This window comes from Bos taurus, chromosome X (genome assembly GCF_002263795.3).
Source record: "Bos taurus isolate L1 Dominette 01449 registration number 42190680 breed Hereford chromosome X, ARS-UCD2.0, whole genome shotgun sequence".
Taxonomy (NCBI): Eukaryota; Metazoa; Chordata; class Mammalia; order Artiodactyla; family Bovidae; genus Bos; species Bos taurus.
The window spans coordinates 36,276,334-36,303,434 of NC_037357.1; the positions used below are offsets into that span (position 1 = coordinate 36,276,334).

The 27,101-nt window shown below is 38.0% G+C and overlaps 1 protein-coding gene across 3 annotated transcripts in view; it reads left to right on the top strand.

The window, feature by feature from the left end:
- Positions 1–27,101, top strand: part of GAB3 (GRB2 associated binding protein 3) — an 89,114-nt gene that overhangs the window by 38,820 nt on the left and 23,193 nt on the right. For 2 of the 3 annotated variants that reach the window (XM_024987902.2, NM_001192307.1), the window contains one exon: positions 26,787–26,842. In XM_024987902.2, coding sequence (XP_024843670.1) covers positions 26,787–26,842 — 56 coding nt within the window. The remainder of the gene's footprint in view (positions 1–26,786; positions 26,843–27,101) is intronic. The other variant, XM_005227646.5, reaches the window with a different exon arrangement.

Sequence of the window (27,101 nt, forward strand, 5' to 3'; positions counted from 1 at the left end):
TACATCTATGTCTATTATGCTGTCTCGCATATCGGGTTATTGTTACCATCTCTCTAAATTCCATATATATGCGTTAGTATACTGTATTGGTGTTTTTCTTTCTGGCTTACTTCACTCTGTATAATAGGCTCCAGTTTCATCCACCTCATTAGAACTGATTCAAATGTAATCTTTTTAATGGCTGAGTAATACTCCATTGTGTATATGTACCACAGCTTTCTTATCCATTTGTCTGCTGATGGACATCTAGGTTGCTTCCATGTCCTGGCTATTATAAACAGTGCTGTGATGAACATTGGGGTACACGTGACTCTTTCAATTCTGGTTTCCTCAGTGTGTATGCCCAGCAGTGGGATTGCTGTGTCATATGCAGTTCTATTTCCAGTTTTTTAAGGAATCTCCACAGTGTTCCATCTGGACCAGGGCTTTTGTTTGCTGGAAGATTTCTGATTACATCTTCAATTTCCATGCTTGTGATGAGTCTGTTAATTTTCTATTTCTTCCTGGTTCAGTTTTGGAAAGTTGTACTTTTCTAAGAATTTGTCCATTGCTTCCAAGTTGTCCATTTTATTTGCATATAGTTGCTGATAATAGTCTCTTATGATCCTTTGTATTTCTGTGTTGTATGTGGTGATCTCTCCATTTTCATTTCTAATTTTATTGATTTGATTTTTCTTCCTTTGTTTCTTGCTGAGTTTGGTTAATGGTTTGTCAATTTTTTTTATCCTCTCAAAGAACCAGCTTTTGGCTTTGTTGATTTTTGCTGTGGTCTATTTTGTTTCTTTTGCATTTATTTCTGCTCTAATTTTTAAGATTTCTTTCCTTCTACTAACCCTGGGGTTCTTCATTTCTTCCTTTTCTAGTTGCTTTAGGTGTAGAGTTAGGTTCTTTATTTGACGTTTTTCTTGTTTCTTGAGATATGCCTGTATTGCTATGAACCTTCCCCTTAGCACTGCTTTTACAGTGTCCCACAGGTTTTGGGTTGTTGTGTTTTCGTTTTCATTTGTTTCTGTGCATATTTTGATTCTCTTTTGATTTCTTCTGTGATTTGTGGGTTATTCAGCAGCGTGTTGTTCACCCTCCATATGTTGCAATTTTTAATAGTTTTTCTCCTGTAATTGAGATCTAATCTTACTGCATTGTGGTCAGAAAAGATGCTTGGAATGATTTCAATTTTTCTGAATTTACCAAAGCTAGATTTATGGCCCAGGATGTGATCTATCCTGGAGAAGGTTCCGTGAAATTCATTGTTTTGCGGTGAAATGTCCTATAGATATCTATCAGGTCTAACTGGTCTATTGTATCATTTAAAGTTTGTGTTTCCTTGTTAATTTTCTGTTTAGTTGATCTATCCATAGGTGTGAGTGGGGTATTAAAGTCTCCCACTATTATTGTGTTATTGTTAATTTCCTCTTTCATACTTGTTAGCATTTGTCTTACATATTGTGGTGCTCCTATGTTGGGTGCATATATATTTATAATTGTTATATCTTCTTCTTGGATTGATCCTTTGATCATTATGTAGTGTCCTTCTTTGTCTCTTTTCACAGCCTTTGTTTTAAAGTCTATTGTATCTGATATGAGTATTGCTACTCCTGCTTTCTTTTTGTCTCTATTTGCGTGGAATATCTATTTCCAGGCTTTCACTTTCAGTCTGTATGTGTACCTTGTTTTGAGGTGGGTCTCTTGTAGACAACATATATAGGGGTCTTGTTTTTGTATCCATTGAGCCAGTCTTTGTCTTTTGTTTGGGGCATTCAACCCATTTACATTTAAGGTAATTATTGATAAGTATGATCCCATTGCCATTTGCTTTATTGTTTTGGGTTTGAGTTTATACACCCTTTCTGTGTTCCCTGTCTAGAGAAGATCCTTTAGCATTTGTTGGAGAGCTGGTTTGGTGGTGCTGAATTCTCTCAGCTTTCACTTGTCTGTAAAGCTTTTGATTTCTCCTTCATATTTGAATGAGATCCTTGCTGGGTACAGTAATCTTGGCTGTAGGTTATTTTCTTTCATCACTGTATGTCCTGCCATTCCCTCCTGGCCTGGAGAGTTTCTATTGAAAGATCAGCAGTTATCCTTATGAGAATCCCCTTGTGTGTTATTTGTTGCTTTTCCCTTGCTGCTTTTAATATTTGTTCTTTGTGTTTGATCTTTGTTAATTTGATTAATATGTGTCTTGGAGTGTTTCACCTTGGGTTTATCCTGTTTGGGACTCTCTGGGTTTCTTGGATTTAGGTGATTGTTTCCTTCCCCATTTTAGGGAAGTTTTCAACTATTATCTCAAGTATTTCCTCATGGTTTTTCTTTTTGTCTTCTTCTTCTGGGATTCCTATGATTTGAATGTTGGGGCATTTAACTTTGTCCCAGAGGTCTCTTAGATTGTTCTCATTCCTTTTAATTCATTTTTCCTTTTTCCCCTCTCTTTCATTTATTTCTACCATTCCATATTCTACATCGCTTATCCTATCTTCTGCCTCCGTTATTCTACTGTTGGTTCCCTCCAGAGTGTTTTTTTATCTCATTTATTGCATTATTAATTATATATTGACTCTTTTTTATTTGTTCTAGGTCCTTGTTAAACCTTTCTGCATCTTCTCAATCCTTGTCTCCAGGCTAATTATCTGTAACTCCATTTTGTTTTCAAGATTTTGGATCATTTTCACTATCATTATTTGGAATTCTTTATCAGGTAGATTCCCTATCTCTTCCTCTTTTGTTTGGTTTGGTGGGCATTTGTCCTGTTCCTTTACCTGCTGGGTATTCCTCTGCCTTTTCATCTTGTTTATATTGCTGTGTTAGGGTGGCCTTTCCGTATTCTGGCAGTTTGTGGAGTTATCTTTATTGTGGAGTTTCCTCTCTGTGGGTGGGTTTGGACAGGTGCCTTGTCAAGGTTTCCTGGTTAGGGAAGCTTGTGTCGGTGTTCTGGTGGGTGGAGCTGGATTTTTTCCTCTGGAGTGCAATGAAGTTTCTAGTAATGAGTTATGAGATGTCAGTGGGTTTGGAGTGACTTTGCGCAGACTGTATATTGAAGCTCAGGGCTATTTTCCTGTGTTGCTGGAGAATTTGCATGGTATGTCTTGCTCTGGAACTTGTTGGCCCTTGGGTGGTGCTTGGTTTCAATGTAGATATGGATGCATTTGATGAGCTCCTATTGATTAATGTTCCCTGGAGTCAGGAGTTCTCTTGTGTTCTCCAGATTTGGACTTAAGCCTCCTGCTTCTGGTTTTCAGTATTATTTTTACAGTAGCCACAAGACTTGTCCATCTATATAGCACCGTTGATAACACATCTAGGTTAAAGATGAAAAGTTTCTCCACAGTGAGGGGCACCCAGAGAGGTGCACAGAGTTACATGGAGAAGAGAAGATGGAGGAGGGAAATAGAGGTGACCAGGATGAGATGAGGAGGAATCAAAAGAGGAGAGAGCGAGCTAGCCAGTAATCACTTCCTCATGTGTGCTCCACAGTCTGGACTGCTCAGAGATGTTCACGGAATTATACCGAGAAGAGAAGAAGGAGGAAGGAGACAGAGGTGGCCAGGAGGATTAAGAGGGGAATCAAAAGGAGAGAGATAGATCCAGCCAATAATCAGTTCCCTAAGTGTTCTCCACCATCCGGAACACACAAAGAGATTCACAGAGTTTGGTAGAGAGGAGAAGGGCGAGGGAGGAGATAGAGCCGACCTGGTGGAGAAAAAGGAGAGTCCAAAGGGGGAGAGAGCAGTCAAGCCAGTAATCTCGCTCCCAAGTAAAAATGGGTACTGAAGATTGGGTTCTTAAAGGTAGAAAATTGATAACAAATACCAAAAAGCAGAAATTAAAAATCTAGAGGTTGTATTTTCAAAAATACAATATTAAAGAAAAAAAAGTCACAAAAATTATAAAATATATATATGAAGTTTGCTTTAAAAAATTGGGTCTTTTTTTGCAAAGTAATAGTAGGTTATAAAAATGAAAATTAAAGGAGTAATCGAGGACTTAAAAATTAAAAAAATTAAAGAATGATAATAGTATGTCAATTCATTTTCAGATAGTTCCTTGATCCGGCTTATACTTCTCAAGATCTATAGGTCCCTTCCTATGTAATCGATACTAACTACAGGGTTTTAATCTATTGCACCTGTCACTTCCAAGATGGTTCCTTCTGTTTTTAGCTTCTTCTGTTTGCTGGCCTCTTCAGTGTTTAATTTCCACCCTAGCACAAGGGGGTGGTGGTGGACACTTTTTTAGGCTCACTTGTTCAGCCATGCCATGGGGAGGGAGGAACACTGCAAACAAATAACACTGGCATGTGCTCACAGTGTCTCAGCCACACTGGGTTTTTCCCCGCTCACGGCGTGTGTGCTTTCCTTGTCTACACTGCTTAGGCTCTAGGTTGCTCTGCTGGGAACTGTTTGAGGCCGGCCCTGGGTTAAATGCACTTCCCAGGTCTAAGCTGCTCAGGTTCAGGTACTCGGGTACTCCTCAGAGGCGCAGACTTGGTTGGGCCTGTGTTTTGGGACTGCATTTTGGGCCTGCGTTTTGTGCCCTTCCCAGGTCCTAGCAGCTCAGATGACCAGGTGTTTGGCGAGTGCGGTCGCTGTGACTTGTCACCTCCCCGGTCTCTGCCGCTTGGTTTTCTGGGTGTACAACCAGCGCACCTTCTCAGGCAGATTTTGACTGTCCAGAATCCCAAGAAGTATTGGTTAGCAACAAGCCTGCTTGCAGTTTGGTAGATAATGCCTCTCTGGGGCCACAATTGCCCCCTTCTGGCTCTGGCTGCCCTCACCTGCATGTCTCCGGAGGGGGATGGGCCGGTCCGCAGCCGGCTAGCTCTACTCAGTCCTTTGTTCTGTGAGCAGGCCTGGTGGTGTCTTAGGTTAGGGCTTTTCGCAGGGTAGCTGTCCCACAATCTGGTTTCCTATCTCGTTAGTTCCCTCAGATTGCCCTTGGGGCATTCAGGCCCCGTCCTTAGTCTAAGCAATGCAGCCCGCGCCTCCCTGCCCAGTCCCCGCTTGCTAGTGGCGGATGGAGGCGTCTGCACTGCTTCTCCGCAGGGAGTTACCGTTAGGCACGTAAACCTGTGGGTTTTAATTATTTATTTTTCCTCCCGGTTATGTTGCCCTCTATGTTTCCAGGGCTCACCACAGACTCGCCAGTGAGTGTTTCCTGGTATTTGGAAACTTCTCTCTTTTTTAAGACTCCCTTCCTGGGACGGATCTCCATCCCTACCTCTTTTGTCTCTCTTTGTATCTTTTATATTTTTTACTACCTCCTTTCGAAGACAATGGGCTGATTCTCTGGGTGCCTGATATCCTCTGCCGGCATTCAGAAATTGTTTTGTGAAATTTACTCAGTGTTCAAATGTTCTTTTGATGAATTTATGGGGGATAAATTGGTCTCCCCATCCTATTCCTCTGCCATCTGTCTTTAAAAATTTTTTTAATATTTATTTATTTGGTTGTGCCAGATCTTAGTTGTGGCATGTAAACTCTTACTTGCAGCATGTGGGATCTAGTTCCCTGACCAGGAATTGAACCCATGCCCCACTGCCTTTGGAACGTGGAGTCTTAGCCACTGGACCAACAGGGAAGTCCCTAACTGTTGCTTCTTGACCTGCATACAGATTTCTCAGGAGGAAGGTCACGTGATCTGGTATTCTCATTTCTTGAAGAATTTTCCACAATTTGTTGTGACCCACACACTCAAAGGCTTTAGCATAGTCAATTAAGCAGAAGTAGATGTTTTTCTGGAATTCTCTTGCTTTTTCTATGATCCAATGGCTGTTAGCAATTTGGTTGCAAAATTGGTTCCTCTGCCTTTTCTAAATCCAGCTTGTTCATCTGGAAGTTCTCAGTTCACATACTGTTGAAGGCTGGCTTGGAGAATTTTTAGCATTACTTTACTAGTGTGCAAAATGAGTGCCATTGTGTGTTAGTTTGAACATTCTTTTGCATTGCCTTTCTTTGAGATTAGAATGAAAACTGAGCTTTTCCTGGCCTGTGGCCACTGCTGAGTTTTCTAAATTTGCTGGCATATTGAGTGTACTTTCACAGCATCATCTTTTAGGATTTGAAATAGCTCACCTGGAATTCTACCACCTCCACTAGCTTTCTTCATAGTGATGCTTCCTAAGGCCCACTTGACTTTGCACTCCAGGATGTCTGGTTCTGGGTGAGTGATCACACCATCGTGGTTATCTGGGTCATGAAGATCTTTTTGGTGTAGTTCTTGTGTGTATTCTTGCCACCTCTTCTTAATATCTTCTGCTTCTGTTAGGTCCATACCATTTCTGTCCTTTATTGTGCTCATCTTTGCATGACATGTTCTCTTGGTATCTCTAATTTTCTTGAAGAGATCGCTAGTCTTTCTCATTCTGTTGTTTTCCTCTATTTCTTTGCCTTGATCACTTAAGAAGGCTTTCTTATCTCCTGCGCCAGGTTTAACAGTTACTAAGTTTTGTTTCCTGACTTACTTTGCTGCTTAAATATAAAATATGACATGTCTATAGTGTTTCTGTTCCTTAAAGTTTTCAATTTCAAGTGATTAATCAGCAATCTCTTAAACAAAACACATTCCTCAGTTTAAATTTTTATTAATTTTTTTTATTTTTGGAGTGCATGAATTCTTACTGGAAAAAGTTAAACAATACAGAAGTACATACTACATCTTCTTTTTAAAGCATAAATGAAATCTGAATATATTTACTGTAATGTAATTCGTTATCCTGATATCATGGCACCACTATGCTTGTCTGCCTCTAATCTGTTTTCCACACTGCAGTCAAGTGATCTCTTAAAAAATTTAAATCAGATAGTCAGTTCCTTGCTAAAAAACCAATCTAATGACTTCTCTGCACTAGGAATAAAATGTAAATTTCTTACCATAGTGTACAAGGCCCACTGTGATCTGCCTTGCCTATATCCTTTATCTTTCTTTTATTTTTCTTCTGCTTTTATTGAGATGTAATTGACATACAACACTGTGTAAGTTTAAGGAACACAGCATGATTTGACTTATATACATCATGAAATGATGACCACAAATTTTGTGAGCATCTATCATCTCATATAGATATAACATTACAAAAATAGAAGCAAATCTTCCTTCTGATGAGAACTCTAAGGATTTACTCTTGTAACAACTGTCATATATAACATGCAGCACTGTTAATTCTATTTATCTTGTCATGCATTACTTCCCAAATATGTATTTATCTTACAACTGGAAGTTTGTACTTTTTGACTGCCTTCATCCAGTTCTTTTTCTCCCCATTCCACACTTTCAGCTACTACCTATTTTTGGCCTCATCTCACAGGCTTGTTCCCGGGATCTTAGTTCCCTGATCAGGGACTGAACCTGCATCCTGAGCAGTGAAATCACAGAGTCCTAACCACTGAACAACCAGGGAATTATCCTTATTATTTTATTTGTGTCTATAGTTTTTAATGGCTTTTAGTGAAGTCTTGCATATCTCATTAATATATTCCCATGTATTTGTTATCTTTCATGTTATTGTCAATGATATTTTACTTAAAAAATTTTTTGCTATTGCATAAAAATAAATTTTGGTTTTTATATCTACCTTTTCTTTTTTTTACTATTTATTTATTTGGAAGTGCTAGGTCTTAGTTGTGGCATGTGGTATCTCATTCCCCTACTGGGATCAAAACCTAGGCACCCTGCATTGGGAGTCTTAGCCACTGGGCCACCAGGGAAGTCCCCTATCTTTTCTAAATGTATATTTACTTACATTTTTCTTTATAACATGCAAATACTAAAAACTGTTTTTTCTAACATCTGTATCTTTCATTTTCTTTTTCTCATGTCACTGCTTGGGCTAGGAAGGCCAGGATATCTTTGAATAGTACTGTTAATAACTGGGATCCTTGTCTTATTCCTGGTCTCACCTGGAAAACTTCTGTGTTTCACTGTTGTAATGTGGTTTGCAGGAAACTTGTAGATACTGTTCATTGGATTAAGTACATTCTCTGATATTCCTACTTTGCTAAATGTTATTTTTTTAAATCATCAAGGGGTATTGAAATTGTTGAAATATTTTATGACCATGTGATTTTTCTCCTTTATCCTGTTAACATGAAGAACTTCACTGGCCAATTTTTTTTGAATTATAGTTGATTATTTATAATATTATATTAGTTTCCCTTTCAAGTGTATAACACAGTGATTCAGTATTTTTACAGATTGTTTTTGTTGTTTAGTTGCTCAGTTGTGTCTGACCCTTTATCATAGTATCTTTTGTATGTTACACCATAGTTTCTATACACATTTTTTCTCCTTGAGTGATTCACTGTCTTTTATGTTTTGAGTTAGGAACTGGGTAAAAAGAGTTGGAGACAACTTAGTGACTGAAAAACAACAATATTTCACTGTATATATGTGTTGCATCTTCTTTATCCATTCATCTGTTGATGGACACTTTAGTTGCCTCCCTGTCTTGGCTATTGTGAGTAGTGCTACTATGAACATTGGAGTGCATATGTCTTATTGAATTAGAGTTTTCTTTTTTTTCCTGATAAATGCTCAGGAATGGGATTGCTGGATCACATGGTAGCTCTATTTTAAGTTTTTTGAGGAACCTTCATATATTTTCCATGGTGACTACACCAGCTTACGTTCCCACCAGCAGTTGTACAATGGTTCCCTTTTCTCCACATCCTCACCAACACTTGTTATTTGTTGTCTTTTTGATGATAGCCGTTCTCACATGTGTGAGGTGATATCTCCTTGTAGCTTTGATTTGGATTTCTCTAATAATTACTGATGTTGAACATCTTTTCATGTTCCTGTTGGCTATCTTACGATTTTTTTGTAAAAATCTCCATTCATTTTCCTCCCCATTAAAAAAAATCAATTCTTTAATTGAAGGATAATTGCTTTACAGAATTTTTATGTTTTCTGTCAAAACTCAACATGAATAAGCCATAGGTATACATATATCCCCTCCTATTTGAACCTCCCTCCCGTCTCCCTCTCCATCCCACCCCTCTAGATTTATACAGAGCCCTTGTTTGAGTTTCCTGAACCATACAGCAAATTCCCATTGGCTATCTATTTTGCATATGGTAATGTAAGTTTCCATGTTACTCTTTCCATACATCTTATCCTCTCCTCCCCTCTCCCCATGTCCGTAAGTCTATTGTCTGTGTCTGTTTCCCCATTGCTGCCCTGTAAATGAATTCTTCAGTACCATTTTTCTAGATTCTGTATATATGTGTTAGAATACGATATTTATCTTTCTATTTCTGACTTACTTCACTCTGTATAATAGGCTCTAGGTTCATACACCTCATAAGAACTGACTCAAATGTGTTTCTTTTTATGGCTGTGTAATATTCCATTCTTTATCCATTCATCTGTTGATGGACATAATCGGTTCCTTCCATGTTCTAGCTATTGTAAATAGTGCTGCAATGAACAATGGGATATATATGTCTTTTTCAGTTTTGGTTTCCTCAGAGTATATGCCTAAGAGTGGGATTGCTGGGTCATATGGTGGTTTTATTCCTAGTTTTTAAAGGAATCTCCATACTGTCTTCCATAGTAGCTGTATCAATTTACATTCCCACCAACAGTGCAAGAGCGTTCCCTTTTCTCCACACCCTCTCCAACGTTTATTGTTTGCAGAATTTTTGATGATAGCAATGCTGACTGGTGTGAGGTAGTTGTAGTTTTGATTTGCATTTCTCTATTAATGAGCAATGTTGAACATCTTTTCATGTGTTTGTTAGCCATCTGTATGTCTTCTTTGGAGAAATATCTATTTAGGTATTTTTCCCATTTTTTGACTGGGTTGTTTGTTTTTCTGGTATTGAGTTGTATGAGCTGCTTGTGTATTTTGAAAATTAATCCTTTGTCAGTTCACTTGCTATTATTTTCTCCTATTCTGAGAGTTGTCTTTTCACTTTACTTAGTGTTTCCTCTGCTGTGCAAAAGCTTTTAAGATTAATCAGGTCCCACTTGTTTACTTTTGTTTTTATTTCCATGACTCTAGGAGGTGGGTCATAGAGGATCTTGCTTTGATTTATGTCATCCAGTGTTCTGCCCATGTTGTCTTCTGAGAGTTTTATAGTTTCTGGTCTTCCATTTAGGTCTTTAATCCATTTTGAGTTTATCTTTGTTTATGGTGTTAGGAAGCGTTCTAATTTCATTCTTTTACATGTAGCTGTCCAGTTTTCCCAGGACTATTTTTTGAAGAGGCTGTCTTTGTCCCATTATATATTCTTGCCTCCTTTGTCAAAAATAAGGTACCTATAGGTGCATGGGTTTATTTATGGGCTTTCTATCTTGTTCTATTGGTCTATATTTCTGTTTTTGTGCCAGTACCATACTGTCTTGATGACTGTACCTTTGTAGTATAATCTGAAGTCAGGAAGGTTGATTCCTCCAACTCCATTCTTCTTTCTCAAAACTGCTCTGGCTATTTGGGGTCTTTTGTGTTTCCATATGAATTGTGAAATTTTTTGTTCTAGTTCTGTGAAAATGTCATTGGTAATTTGATAGGGATCAAGCTGAATCTGTAGATTGTGTTTGGTAGTATAATCATTTTCATGATATTGATTCTTCCTACCCAAGAACATGGAATATCTCTCCATCTGTTTATGTCATCTTTGATTTCTTTCATTAGTGTCTTATAATTTTCTGTGTGCAATTCTTTTGTCTCATGAGGTAAGTTTATTCCTAGATATTTAATTTTTTTGTTGCAATGGTGAATGGGATTGATTCCTTAATTTCTCTTTCTGATTTTTCATTGTTAGTATATAAAATGCAAGTGATTTCTGTGTGTTGATTTTGTATCCTGCTACTTTGCTAAATTCACTGATTAGCTCTAGTAATTTTCTGAAAGATAGGGTTTTCTAGGTACAATATCATGTCATCAGCAAACAGTGAGAGCTTTACTTCTTCTTTTTCAATCTGGATACCTTTTATTTCTTTTTCTTCTCTGATTGCTTCAGCTAAGACTTCCAGAACTATGTTGAATAATAGTGGTGAAAATGGACACCCTTGTCTTGTTCATGATCTTAGGGGGAATGCTTTCAGTTTTTCACCATTGAGAATAATATTTGCTGTAGGCTTATCATATATGGCCTTTACTGTGTTGAGGTAGGTTCCTTCTTTGCCCATTTTTTGAAGAGTTTTAATCATAAATGGACAACCTAGAAGAAATGAAATTGAAAGTGAAGTCGCTCAGTCATGTCCGACTCTTTGTGACCCCATGGGCTGTAAGTAAGATGGTAGGTGTTGCGAGAGGGCATCAGAGGGCAGACACACTGAAATCATAATCACAGAAAACTAGCCAATCTGATCACATGGACCACAGACTTGTCTAACTCAATGAAACTAAGCTGTGCCGTGTGTGGCCACCCAGGATGGGCGGGTCATGGTGGAAAGGTATGACAGAATGTGGGCCACTGGAGAAGGGAATGGCAAACCACTTCAGTATTCTTGCCTTGAGAACCTCATGAACAGTATGAAAAGGCAAAATGATAGAATACTGAAAGAGGAACTCCCCAGGTCAGTAGGTGCCCAATATGCTACTGGAGATCAGTGGAGAAATAACTCCAGAAAGAATGAAGGGATGGAGCCAAAGCAAAAACAATACCCAGTTGTGGATGTGACTGGTGATAGAAGCAAGGTCCGATGCTGTAAAGAGCAATATTGCATAGGAACCTGGAATGTCAGGTCCATGAATCAAGGCAAATTGGAAGTAGTCAAACAGGAGATGGCAAGAGTGAATGTCGACATTCTAGGAATCAGCAAACTAAAATGGACTGGAATGGGTGAATTTAACTCAGATGACCATTATATCTACTACTGCAGGCAGGAATCCCTTAGAAGAAATGGAGTAGCCATCATGGTCAACAAAAGAGTCCAAAATGCAGTACTTGGATGCAATCTCAAAAACGACAGAATGATCTCTGTTCATTTCCAAGGCAAACCATTCAGTAATCCAAGCCTATGCCCCAACCAGTAATGATGGAGAAGCTGAAGTTGAACGATTGTATGAAGACCTCAAAGACCTTTTAGAACTAACACCCAAAAAAGATGTCCTGTTCATTATAGGAGACTGGAATGCAAAAGTAGGAAGTCAAGAAACACCTGGCTGCTACTGCTGCTAAGTCGCTTCAGTCGTGTCCGACTCTGTGCAACCCCATAGACGGCAGCCCACCAGGCTCCCCCGTCCCTGGGATTCTCCAGGCAAGAATACTGGAGTGGGTTGCCATTTCCTTCTCCAATGCATGAAAGTGAAAAGTGAAAGTGAAGTCGCTCAATCGTGTCTGACCCTCAGCAATCCCATGGGTTCAGCCTTCTAGGCTCCTTCATCCATGGGATTTTCCAGGCAAGAGTACTGGAGTGGGGTGCCATTGCCTTGTCCAGAAACACCTGGAGTAACAAGCAAATTTGGCCTTAGAGTACAGAATGAAGCAGGGCAAAGGCTAATAGAGTTTTGCTAAGAGAACACACTGGTCATAGCAAACACTCTCTTCCAACAACACAAGAGAAGACTCTACACATGGACATCACCAGATGGTCAACACCAAAATCAGATTGATTATATTCTTTGCAGCCAAAGACGGAGAAGCGCTATACAAGCAAAAACAAGACCAGGAACTGACTGTGGCTCAGATCATGAACTCCTTATTGCCAAATTCAGACTTAAATTGAAGAAAGTAGGGAAAACCACTAGACCATTCAGGTGTGACCTAAATCAAATCCCTTATGATTATACAGTGGAAGTGAGAAATAGATGTAAGGGACTAGATCTGATAGATAGAGTGCCTCATGAACTACAGATGGAGGTTCATGACATTGTACAGGAGACAGGGATCAAGACCGTCCCCATGGAAAAGAAATTCAAAAAAGCAAAATGGTTGTCTGGGGAGGCCTTACAAATAGCTGTGAAAAGAAGAGAAGCGAGAAGCAAAGGAGAAAAGGAAGATATAAGCATCTGAATGCAAACTTCCAAAGAATAGCAAAAAGAGATAAGAAAGCCTTCCTCAGCGATCAGTGCAAAGAAATAGAGGAAAATAACAGAATCGGAAAGACTAGACATCTCTTCAAGAAAATTAGAGATACCAAGGGAACACTTCATGCAAAGGTGGGCTCGATAAAGAACAGAAATGGTATGAACCTAACAGAAACAGAAGATGTTAAGAAGAGGTGGCAAGAGTACACAGAAGAACTGTACAAATAAGAGCTTCACGACCCAGATAATCACGCTGATGTGATCACTCACCTAGAGCCAGACATCCTGGAATATGAAGTCAAGTGGGCCTTAGTAAACATCACTACGAACAAAGCTAGTGGAGGTGATGGAATTCCAGTTGAGCTATTTCAAATCCTAAAAGATGATGCTATGAAAGTGCCGAACTCAATATGCCAGAAAATTTGGAAAACTCAGCAGTGGCCACAGGACTGGAAAATGTCAGTTTTCATTCCAATCCCAAAGAAAGGCAATGCCAAAGAATTCTCAAGTGAAGTTGCTCAGTCATGTCCATCTCTTTGTGACCCCATGGACTGTAGCCTACTAGGTGCCACTATCCATGGGATTTTCCAGGCAAGAATACTGGAGTGGGTTGCCATTTCCTTCTCCAGGAGATCTTCCCAACCCAGGAATTGAACCTGGGTCTCCCACATTGTAGGCAGACGCTTTACCATCTGAGCCACCAGGGAAGTCCTAAAAAAGAATGCTCAAACTACCACACAATTGCACTCACCTCACACGCTAGTAAAGTAATGTTCAAAATTCTCCAAGCCAGGCTTCAGCAGTACGTGAACCGTGAACTTCCAGATACTCAAGCTGGTTTTAGAAAAGGCAGAGGAACCAGAGATCAAATTGCCAACATCTGCTGGATCATCGAAAAACCAAGAGAGTTCCAGGAAAACATCTATTTCTGCCTTATTCACTATGCCAAAGCCTTTGACTGTGTGGATCACAATAAACTGTGGAAAATTCTTCAAGAGATGGGAATACCAGACCACCTGACCTGCCGCTTGAGAAACCTATATGCAGGTCGGAAAACAATAGTTAGAACTGGACATGGATCAACAGACTGGTTCCAAATAGGAAAAGGAGTACGTCAAGGCTGTATATTGTCACCCTGCTTATTTAACTTATATGCAGAGTACATCATGAGAAACGCTGGGGTGAAGGAAGCATAAGCTGGAATCAAGATCGCCGGGAGAAATATCAATAACCTCAGATATGCAGATGACACCACCCTTATGGCAGAAAGTGAAGAACTAAAGAGCCTCTTGATGAAAGTGAAAGAGGAGAGTGAAAAAGTTGGCTTAAAGCTCAACATTCAGAAAACGAAGATCATGGCATCTGGTCCCATCACTTCATGGGAAATAGATGCGGAAACAGTAGAAACAGTGTCAGATTTTATTTGGGGGGTTCCAAAATCACTACAGATGGTGACTGCAGCCATGAAATTAAAAGATGCCTACTCCTTGGAAGGAAAGTTACGACCAACCTAGATGGCATATTCAAAAGCAGAGACATTACTTTGCCACCAGAGGTCCATCTAGTGAGGGCTATGGTTTTTCCTATGGTCATGTATGGATGTGAGAGTTGGGCTGTGAAGAAAGCCGAGCGCTGAAGAATTGATGCTTTTGAACTGTGGTGTTGGAGAATACTCTTGAGAGTCCCTTGGACTGCAAGGAGATCCAACCAGTCCATCCTAAAGGAGATCAGTCCTGAGTGTTCATTGGAAGAACTGATGCTGAAGCTGAAACTCCAATACTTTGGCCACCTCATGTGAAGAGTTGACTCATTGGAAAAGACCCTGATGCTGGGAGGGATTGGGGGCAGGAGGAGAAAGGGATGACAGAGGATGAGGTGGCTGGATGGCATCACCGACTTGATGGACATGAGTTTGGGTGAACTCCGGGAGTTGGTAATGGAGAGGGAGACCTAGCGTGCTATTATTCATGGGGTCACAAAAAGTCAGACACGACTGAACAATTGAACTGAACTGAACTGAATCATAATGGGTGCTGAATTTTGTCAAAGGCTTTTTGTGTATCTATTGAGATTATCGTATGGTTTTTATCTTTCAATTTGTTTATATGGTATATCATATTGTTTGATTTGCATATATTGAAGAATCCTTGCATTCCTGGAATAAACCCAAGTTGATCATGGTGTATGACCTTTTCAATGTGTTGCTGAATTCTGTTTGCTAAAATTTTGTTGAGGATTTTTGCATTTATATTCATCAGTGATTTTGGCCTGTAGGTTTCTTTTTGTGTTATCTTTGTCTAGTTTTGGTATCAGGGTGATGGTAGCCTTGTAGAATGTGTTTCGAAGTGTTCCTTCCTCTGGAATTTTTTTAAAGAGTTTGAGAATGATAGGTATTAGCTCTTCTCTAAATGTTTGATAGAATTCTCCTGTGAAGCCATCTGATCCTGGGATTTTGTTTTTTGTAGATTTTGATCACAGCTTCACTTTCAGTGCTTGTATTTGGGCTGTTCATAATTTCTATTTCCTCATGATTCAGTCTTGTGAGATTGAACTTTTCTAAGAATCTGTCCATTTCTTCCAGGTTATTCATTTTGTTGCCATAATATTGCATTTTATTGTTCATAAGTCTCATAATCCTTTGTATTTCTGCACTGTCTGTTGAAACCTCTTCTTTTGCATGTCTAATTTTGTTGATTTGATTCTTCTCTCCTTTTTTCTTGATGAGTATGGCTAATGGTTTGTCAAATTAAACAAAGATAAACATCTCGAAGACAGCTTTTAGTTTTATTAATCGTTACTATTGTTTGTTTCTTTTTCATTTATTTCTCCTTGGATCTTTATGATTTCATTCCTTCTACTAATTTTGAGGCTTTTTTTCTTCTTTTTTCAGTTGTTTTAGGTGTAAATTTGGGTTTTCTATTCGATGTTTTTCTTATTTCTTGAGGTAGGATTGTGCTACTATAAACTTCCCTCTCAGAACTGCTTTTGCTGCATCCCATAGGTTTTGAGTTGTCATGTTTTCATTGTCATTTGTTTCTAGAAATTTTTTATTTCCCTTTTGATTTCTTCTGTAACCTGTTTGTTATTTAGAAACATATTGTTTAATCTCCGTATGCTTGCGTTTTTTTTTTTTTTTCCTTGTAATTGATATGTAGTCCCATAGCGTTGTGGTCTGAGAAGAGGCTTGATACGATTTCAATTTTCTTAAATTTACTGAAGTTTGATTTGTGACCCAAGATGTGGTCTATCCTGGAGAATGTTCCATGTGCACTTGAGAAGAAAGTGTATTCTTCTGCATTTGGATGGAATGTCCTGAAGATATCAATGAGATCCATCTCATCTAATGTATGATTTAAGACTTGTGTTTCCTTCTTAATTTTTTGTTTTGATGAACTGTCCATTGGTGTGAGTGGAGTGTTAAGGTCTCCTACTATTATTATGTTACTGTCAACTTCTCATTTTATGTCTGTTAGTGTTTGTCTTATGTATTGAGGTGCTCCTATGTTGGGTGCATAGATATTTACAATTGTTATGTTTTCCTCTTGGATTGATCCCTTGATCATTGTGTAGTGTCCTTCCTTATTTCTTGTAATCTTCTTTATTTTAATGTCTATTTTGTCTGATATGGGGATTGCTACTCCTGCTTTCTTTTGGTTCCCATTTGCATGAAATATATTTTTCTATCCTCTCACTTTCAGTCTATATGTGCCTTTAGGTCTGAAGTGGGTTTCTTGTAGACAGCATATATATGGGTCTTGTTTTTGTATCCGTTCAGCCAGTCTGTGTCTTTTTGGTTGGAGCATTTAATCCATTTACATTTAAAGTAATTGTTGATATATGTGTTCCTATTGCCATTTTCTTAATTGTTTGGGGTGGATTTTGTAGATTTTTTTCTTGTATTTCTTAGCATTTGTTGTAAAGCTGATTTGGTGGTACTGAATTTTCTTAACTTTTGCTTGTCTGAAAAGCTTTTTATTTCTCCATCAATTTTGAATGAGATCCTTGCTGGGTACAGTAATCTTGGTTGTAGATTTTTCTCTTTAAGTACTTTAAATATATCCTGCCATTCCCTTCTGACCTGCAGAGTTTCTGCTGAAAGATCAGCTGTTAAATGTATGGGGTTCCCTTGTATGTTACTTGTTGCTTTTCCCCTGCTGCTTTTAATATTCTTTCTTTGTGTGTAGTCTTTGTTGGTTTGATTAGTATCTGTCTTGGTGTGTTTCTCCTTGGGTTTATCCTGTATGGGACTCTTTGCACCTCTTGGACTTGGTTGACAATTTCCTTTTCCATGTTGGGGAAATTTTCAACTATAATCTCTTCAAAAATTTTCTCATATCCTTTCTTTTTCTCTTCTTCTTCTGGGATACCTCTAATTCAAATGTTCATCCATTTGATATTTTCCCAGAGGTCTCTGAAAGTAGCCTCAGTTCTTTTCATTCTTTTTACTTTATTCTACTCTTCAGAAATTATTTCCACCATTTTAACTTTCAGCTCACTGGTTAGTTATTCTGTTTCAGATATTCTGCTATTGATTCCTTCTAGAGTATTTTTAATTTCAGTAATTGTGTTGTTTGTTTTTGTATGTTTATTCTTTAATTCTTCTAGGTCTTTGTTAGTTGATTTTGTTTCTTGAATTCTCTCCATTTTGTTTTCAAGGTTTTTGATCATCTTTACTATCATTATTCCTGATATTTTTTCAGGTAGTTTGCCTATTTCCTCTTCATTTATTTGGACTTCTATGTTTCTAGTTTGTTCCTTCATTTGTGTAGTATTTCTCTGCCTTATTCATTATTTTTTTAACTAATTATGTTTGAAGTCTCTTTTTCCCAGCCTTCAAGGTTGAATTCTTTCTTCCTTTTGGTTTCTACCCTCCTAAGGTTGGTCCAGTGGTTTGTGTAAGCTTCATATAGGGTGAGATTTGTGCTGAGTCTTTTTTTCCCTCTGATGGGCAAAGCTGAGTGAGGTAATCTTGTCTGCTGATGATTGAGTTTGTGTTTGTTTTGTTTATTGTTTAGATGAGGCATCCTGCACAGAGTGCTACTGGTGGTTGGGTGATCAGGTCTTGCATTGAAGTGGTTTCCTTTGTGTAAGTTCTCACTATTTGATACTTCCTTGGGTAGTCTAGGGTCTTGGAGTCATTACTCCCACTCCAAAGGCTCAGGGCTTGATCTCTTCATCTAGGCCTGATGAGATGAAAACGACCTCTTTGTTTTTCAGACCTCCTGTTGTAGTTATTTCCAAAATCTGGTCGACTACATCTTCAGTTTCTCTGCATCCGGCATGCCTCAGGAGCCACAGTTCCTCTCTCTTGCCCATTTTCAAATCACGTACTTTGGTGTTTTTTTTTTTTTTTTTAATATTGAGGTTTATGAGCTATTTATGTATTTTGAATATTAAAATCTTGTTGGTCATATCATTTGCAAATATTTTATCTCATTCCATAGGTTGATTTTTTATTTTGTTGGTGGTGTCCTTTGCTGTCCAAAAGCTTTTAAGTTAATTAGGTCCCAGTTGTTTGTTTCACTTTTATTTCTTTTGTTTGCTTATTGTTGTTCAGTTGCTAAATTGTGTTTGACTGTGTGACCCTATGGACTGAAGCATGCCAGGCTCCCCTGCCCTCCACTATCTACTGGGGTTTGTTCAAAGTCATGTTCATTGAGTCAGTGACACTATATAACCATATCATCCTCTGCCACTGCTTCTCCTTTTGCCTTCAATCTTTCCCAGCATCAGGGTCTTTTCCAGTGAGTCAGTTCTTCACATCAGGTGGCCAGAGTATTGGAGCTTCAGCTTCAGCATCAGTCCTTCCAATGAATATTCAGGATTGATTTTCTTTAGGATTGACTGGTTTGATCTCCTTGCTGTCCAAAGGCTCTCAAGAGTCTTCTCCAGCACCACAATTTGAAAGCATCAGTCCTTCAGCACTCAGCCTTATTTAAGGTCCAACTCTCACATCCATACATGACTACTGGAAAAACCATAGCTTTGACTATACAGATCTTTGTTGGCTAAGTGATGTGTCTGCTTTTTAATACACTGTCTAGGTTTGTCATAACTTTCCTTCCAAGGAGCAAGCGTCTTTTAACATCATGACTGCAATTATCATCTGTGGTGATTTTGGAGCCCCCCAAAATAAAATATGTCACTGTTTCCACTTTTTTCCCCTTCTATTTTCCATAAAGTGGAGATAGATTCAAAAAATATTGCTACAATTATGTCAAAGAGTGTTCTGCCTATGTTCTCTTCTAGGACTTTTATGGTTTCAGGTCTTGTAGTTAGATCTTTAATCCATTTTGAGTTTATTTTTGTATATGGTGTTAGGAAGTGTTCTAGTTTCATTATTTTACGTGTAGCTGTCCAGGTTTCTGAGCATCACCTGTTGAAGGGACTGTCTTTTCTGCACTGTATATTCTTGCCTCCTTTGTCATAGATTAATGGACCATAGGTGTGTGGGCCCTCTATTCTCTCCCACTGATCTATGTATCTGTTTTTGTGCCAGTACCATGATGTTTTAATTACTGTAGCTTTGCAGTATAGTCTGAAGTCTGGATAGGCTTTACCTCTAGCTTTGTTGTTGTTGTTTTTTCTCAAGATTGGTTTAGCAGTTCTGGATCTTTTTTGTTCCATATGAATTTTAAGATTATTTATTCTTCTTCTGTGGGCATTATTTTGATAGGGATTGCATTAAATCTGTAGATTGCTTTGGTTCATATGGACACTTTAACAATGTTAATTTTTCCAACCCAGGAGCACAAGATATCTTTTAATTATTTTGTATTATCTTCAGTTTCCCTCTTCAATGTTGTATAGTTTTCAGAGTATAGGTCTTTTACCTCCTCGGTTAAGTTTATTCTTGGGTATTTTATTTTTGATGTGATTTAAAATGGGATTATTTTCTTGCTTTCTCTTTCTGAGAGTTCATTATTAATGTATAGAACTATGACAGACTTCTGTCTATTAATCTTGTGTCCTGAAACTTGAATTCATTTATTAGTTCTAATAATTTTTTTTTTTTTTTGTGGACACTCCAGGGTTTTTATATAAAGTATCATGTCATCAGCAAAATAGTAACAGTTTTACTTTTTCCTTTCCAATTTGGTTGCTTCTGTTTCCTTTTTCTTGTTTGATTACTGTGGCTAGGACTGCCAATGCTGCGTTAAATAGAAGTGTCAAGAATGGGCATCCTTCTAGTTTTAGATGGTAGGTTAAGTTGTTTATTTGAGATTTTTCTTATTTTTTGAAGAAGGCCTGTATTACTGTAAACTTTCCTCATAGAACTGCTTTTGCTGTATTACATAGATTTTGGAGTGTTGTATTTCCATTTTAACTTGTCTCAAGCCATTTTCTGATTTCCTCTTTGACTCATTCATTGACCCATTGCTTTTTTTTATTAGCATATTGCTTAATCTCTACACATTTGTGCTTTTCCTATTTTTCTTTCTAGAATTGATTTCTTGTTTCATACTGTTGTGGTTGGAAAAATACTTGATATAATTTCTATCCTCTAAAATTTTTTGAGACTTTTTCTGTGGCCTAGCATGTAATTTATTCTGGAGAACACTCCTTGTGAACTTGAAAAGAATATGTATTTTGTTTTTTGATTGAATGTCCTATAGTATCTATTAAGTTTAACCAGTCTATTGTGTAATTTAAGACTACTGTTGCCTTACTGATTTTCTGTCTGGATGGTCTGTCCATTGATGTCAGTGGGGTGTCAAAGTCCCCTAATATTATTTTGTTATTGTCAATTTCTTTAAGTTTGTTAGTATTTGCTTTATGTATTTAGATGCTCCTGTATTGGGTGCATATTTGTTAATGAATGTAATATCCTCTTCTTATTTATCTCTTTATCATTATATAGTGTCCTTCTTTGTCTTTTGTTATAGCTTTTGTTTTAAAGTCTGTTTTGTCTGATATAAGTATTGCTACTTCCAGTTTTTTGTCATCTCTGTTTGCATGAAATATTTTTTCCACCCCTTCACATTCAGCTCTATGTGTCATTAGCCCTGATGTGAGTCTCTTGTAGGCAACATATTGAAGAATCTTGTTTTTGATCTGATCAGCCAGACTACATCTTTTGATTTTAGCATTTAGCCCATTGACATTTAAACTAATTATTGATAGATATGTCCTTATTTTCATTTTAATAATAGTTATTATTATTCTCTGTTAATTTCTTCTTTCCGTGTCTTCCCTTGTGGTTTGATTATTTTCTTTAGTATTATGTTTGTGTTCTTTTCTTTTTAGTCTTTGTGTATCTATTGTAGCTTTTTGGTTTGTGTTTACCATTGTTTTCATATATGTTGGCCTATATCTACTTGTTTGAAACTGATAGTCATTTAAGTTCAAACAAACTCTTAAGAAATCTATATTTTTTACTCTCCTCCATCACATTTTGTGTTTTTGATGTCATATTTTACATCTTCATGTCTGTCCCTTCTTTATTGTAGTTATAGTTGATTTTATAATTTATTGTATTTTAATCTTTGTATTGGCTATTTAAGTGGTTTTTCCTCAGTCATTGCTATATATTTGGCTTTCCTAGTGGGGTTTTCCTTTTTTAAATATTTTTTCCTTCTTTTCTGCTTAGAGAAGATCTAACATTTCTTTTAGGGTAGGTTTAGTATTGATGAACTCTTTTCATTTTTGCTTGTCTGAGAATCTCTTTATATTTCTTTTGATTCTAAATGGTAATCTTGCTGGGTAGGTTATCCTAGGTCACAGGTTTTTGTTGTTGTTGTTGTTGTTATTTCACTCTTTTTTTTTTTCTTTTTTTAATATAAATTTATTTATTTTAATTGGAGGTTAATTACTTTACAATATTGTATTGGTTTTGCCATACATCAACATGAATCTGCCACAGGTATACACATGTTCCCCATCCCGAACCCCCCTCCCTCCACCTTCCCCGTACCATCCCTCTGGGTCATCTCAGTGCACCAGCCCCAAGCAACCAGGTTTTTCCCTTTTGAGCCTTTGAATCTATCATACCACTCTCTTCTGGCCTGAAAAGTTTCTTCAGAGAAATCGGCTGATAGCCTTTTTGGGATTTCCTTGTAAATGACTCTAGAATTCTCTCTTTATCTTTAATTTTTGCCATTTTAATTATGGTATGTCTTGTAAGTCTGTTTAGGTTCATCTTTTTTTAGGGACCCTCTGTGCTTCCTGTCCCTGGATGTCTGTTTCCATGTAGAAAGTTTTCAACCATAAGTTCTGTAAATACAATTTTTTATTCTTTTCTCTCTCTTTTCTACTTCTGGAACCCATATAAAGTGAATGTTGGTATGCTTTTGATAGTACATAGAGGAATGGAGTTTGTTATATGCTTTGATCCAAATCAAATGAGACCCCTTTGGCAAAAAAAGCTGCCAGTTTTTATGACTTGCCTTGCCCTGGTAGAACTACTTCTGAGTGAGCTGCTGAGGGGTATGGGAGCACCCCAAGCTAAAATGCCACAAATTCTCACTGTTCTTATGTGATGTCCAGTAGTTTGTTTGTTTGTTTTCAATAAAAGCTTCCAAATACAATATGCAATAGTTTTGTTGTATGCTTTTGGTAAATTTTCAAAGTTCCCTAATAGTTGCATACAAAAATAATTTTGTACAGTTTTATCATTGCTTTTTGGGGGAATAGCTTCTCTGAGCTCCTCATTCAGCCATTCTAGTAATACCACTTTCTTCTGTTTTCTAATATTTGGGGGTAGTGGTGAAGTAGAAAAAAGTAGCTTTATTGCTTTGCTAGGCTAAGGAGTCCAGAGCGGGCTAATGCCCTCAAAACAATGTGTCCCAACTTGGAGAGGATAGTGAGAAGTTTTATAGTAATGGTTCAAAGAGGGCATGATGCTTGCTAATATTTTAGTTAGGATTTTTGTGTTAATAATCATAAGTGATATTGGTTTATACTTTTCTGATGTATTTTATCTTTATCAGGTTTAGCTTCCAAAGTTATACTTGCTTCATAAAAAGAATTAGAAATAGTCCTTGGTTTTCTAAACTTTCTAACAAATTTTTGAAGCATTGAGACTGCCTGGTATTTGAAGGTTTGGTAAAATTGTCTGTTGGAACCATCTGATCTCAGTGGTTTTGAGAGGTAGTTTTGGGAGGTGGCTTTGGGCGGTAGCTTTGGGAGGTAATTTTGGGAAGGTTCCCTGGCTCATGTGGTAAAGAGTTTGCCTGAAATGCAGGAGACCCAGGTTCAATCTCTGGGTTGGGAAGATCCCCTGGAGAAGGAAATGGCAATCCACTCCAGTATTCTTGCCTGGAGAATCCCATGGATAGAGGAGCCTGGCAGGCTACAGTTCATGGGGGTCACAAAGAGTTGGACACGACTGAATGACTTCACTTTTGGGAGGTGGTTTTGGGAGGTAGCTTTGGGAGGTAGTTTTGGGAGGTAACTTTGTCTGTTTTATTCTATGGAAATTTAAATGTGTAAGATTTCTATCACTTTTTGTGTCAATTTTGGTGTAGTGTATTTCTCTAGAAATCATCCATTTCATCTAGATTTTAAAGTTTATTTGTGTAGAGGCATGCAGAAGTGTCTCTTTAAAAAAAACTCCTCTGTTTCAATGATTGCTTTCTCCTTATCAGTTCTTATTTTGTACATTTGTGCTACCTCTATTGATTAGATTGGCTAGTGGGTTTCCCTCAGATTAAATTTTTACCCCAGGAAACCAAGATTTTGATTTTTAAAAAAGTAAATCCACTTCCTCTGGACTTTATTAATTTTTGCTTGTGTCTTTACTTTATGATTTCTTTTGGTTTTCTCTAGTGTTCCTTTTCTAGCTTTGAACTGGGTATTTAATTCACTTGTTTTCATTTAGTCATTTTGATAGATATAGCTGTTTTAATAAATTTTACATTCTGGGTAGAATTGACTATTTATTCCAGTTACTTGATGGGCCTTTCAATATGTAGATTCAAATGTTACTTTATTTGTGAAACTTTTCTTGGATTATGATTTCAATATTAGTAATATACTATTGTTTTGTTTTTCTTTGGGGGAAATCTAACAATACATATATTGCATCTTCATTGCCTATCTTCTATTTCAATCTCTTTTTCTGTGATTCTTTTTTACTTTATTTTTCATTCCCTTAGGTGTTTTATGGACTTTCTTCATTTCCACTTATTGCATTTTCAGTTGAATATCTTCTTCCCTTGGAATTTTGTAACTTAGGCTTCATTTCTGAGATGGTTTTCTCTTTTTCTTTAATTTCTTTCTTGAGTATTGTTAATCAATTCTTATTTAATTTTCCCCCATTTCCACCCATTTCTCTCCTTTACTTTAAAGCAAAATGTTGGAAATAAACTTTTGATATCTAATATTAATGCTATGCCTTGTCACTTCAGTCGTTGCCGACACTTTGCAACCCCATGGACTGTAGACTGCCAGGCTCCTCTGTCCATGGGATTTCCAAGGAAGAATACTGGAGTGAGTTGCCATTTCCTTTTCCAGGGGATCTTCCTAATCACTAGGTTAGATGAACCTGCAGATGAACATGCATCCTCTGCATTGGCAGGTGGGTTATTTACCACTGAGCCACCAGGGAAGCCCAAAACTTACACAGTGCTGTGTGTCAATTACATCTCAATGAAACTGGCAGAAAAAAAGAAATGGTAGTTGTGTGATGCTATGGAGGTGTTAGCTAATGCTATGGTGGTAATCATTTTGCAATATATGTATGACAAATCAGCATATTGTACACCTTTAATTGACAGTGTTTTTACACACATATAGTCACATTCTCAGTAAGGCTTGGTATAACAAAACTATTTGATTCATTAGAAGGTGATAGTACTTTGGAAAGAGAAAAAGTAGAACATGGTCAAGGAGATTAGTAGAGCAGGTGGGGGCAAGGGAATAATATGAAAAAGGGTGAATGTGACAGATATCTGTCTCATAGGAATGTTCATCCACTCTTGAATCCTGTCTTTCCTCTATCACAAATTCCTTAAACTAGCTGATGTTGATGCAGGGGTTTCTCTGTAATTGTGTTATTTGGTGATTTCACTATGAATTTTGTAATAGAAAGTTAGGGACTGTGTACACATATGCAAGTCCCATTCTTAATTTTTTTTTTTGGCCACTCTTTGTGGCATGTGGGATCTAGTTCACTGATCAGGGATAGAACCTGTACCCCCTGTAGTAGGAGCACAGAATTTTAATCACTGGGTCACCACATTCTTTATTAACAATATCCATAATAATTGGTAGGATTTATTAAATACTTAATGTTCCAAGCACTGTTCTAAGTCCTCTGGATGCCCTAACACATCTAATCTTTCCAGAAGTCCTGTGAAATAGGTTCTATTATTGGTCTCACTTTACAGATTAGGAAACTGAGACACAGAGAAAGTAACTTGTCTAGTGTCACAGAGCTAATATGTGGCAGATTAGGGATTTAAAACCAGTGTGACTCCAGAGCATCTTTTAACTTCCCCCTTTAAGAAATATAAACATAGATAGACACATATATCTGTGTATATATAAAAGACATTCTTAATCAATCTCCAGTCTCCATCACATCTTTTTAAGTTGGGAGTTATTCTCTTGCTTGAAGATGATGTTGACTACAGTTAATTTCTCAGAGGCAGCTTGGCTTTTCACATCTCCAGGTTCTAGGGAGACAGTTTGCTCCAGTCCCACATGCTGAGGGCCCTTCCCAGCGATGCTCACTGCCACCAGCCTCCATCTCCTCCTGTGGGCTCTCGTGGTTCTAGCCCCTGGCTTTCCTCCTTACTCTCCAACTGCTCTCTCTCAACATGAGCCAGTCCTCATCTTCCTACTCTTTGAATAGTGAGAATATCTAGGATTTTTTAAACATACTTTTATTAATTTATTTATTTATGGCTGTGCTGAGTCTTCGTTGCTTCGTGCACCTTCTCTAGTTGAACCGAGCAGGGGCTACTCTCTAGTTGGGGTGTGCTGGCTTCTCATTGTAGTGGCTTCTATCGTTGCAAAGCGCAGGTTCTAAGACGCTTGAACTTTGATAGTTGCAGCTCCCAGGGTCTAAAGCACAGGCTCACTAGTACTGGCGCACAGACTCTACCTGCCCACAGCATGTGGGATCTTCCCAGATCAGGGATTGAACCCATGTTTCCTGCATTGGCAGTCAGATTCTTTACCTCTGAGCCATAAGGGAAGCCCAAAGTTTCCAGGATTTTATACTTAAACTTTTCTCAACATTTAAAACCTCTAGATTATCTCCTCTACTCTTAGGTTTTAACTCCATCTCTAAGTAAGTCTCATTTGACTCTGCACACATGTATCTTGCTACCTTCTGGATATCTATTTTAATTCAACAGTTATTCTGAATTTTTACATCACACTCTATATGGGTCACATCCATCTCAGAAATGTCTAATCTTAGATTCATCCAGCTCTCCTCTCTCTCTGGATCTGTACTGAAGTGCTGACTCTGGCTGCAGAAATTCATGGTTACCAATTCGTGTTGACACTGTGCAAGGCTATTCCTTTGTTCACCCCATTCTCCTGTTCTTTGCAAGGGCTATTTCATGCCTCCTCTCCTCTTATCAAACTCCAGCTCTGTTTCTGCCATTTCTAAGTACAGAAAATCCATGTGACAAATGCAGCAAGCATTTATTAATCGCTTCCCATGACTCCCCCCAATTAACAGAACCGAAGCATCATACAGAAACCTCTTCAAAATCTAGTCTGCTTTCCACCTGCGGGGGAATGTTCTGGCTGTCCAGCTAGACTGAGTAGCAAGCCTCTCTCCCTCTGGAGCTGAGCACAGGGCCCTGAGCTTAGTTTCAACTGGTGTCCTGCATTTTTCACCACCCTGGCTTGTTTCTTGCAGCAGATGTAGAAGGCCAATCTTTAAGACACCGAGACAAGCGGCTAAGTTTGAATTTGGTAAGTTTGGTACTTGAGTTTCTTTAAACCTTAATTTTTACCAAAACATAGTCTACCCTATATATATTCCCTTGATATCTTTTGAGATTCAGCACTCTGAATCTCTGAGGACCCTTGCAGTCTCCCATTAAAGCTTGAACTTGTCTGGGAACTACTGGACTTTGTGCTCTTTAAGGACCTTACCGGTTCTAATGGTCTGGACACATCTCAGACCTGAGGCAGCTGTTGAGGTCATCCCATTATTCTTAAAGTATTTGCA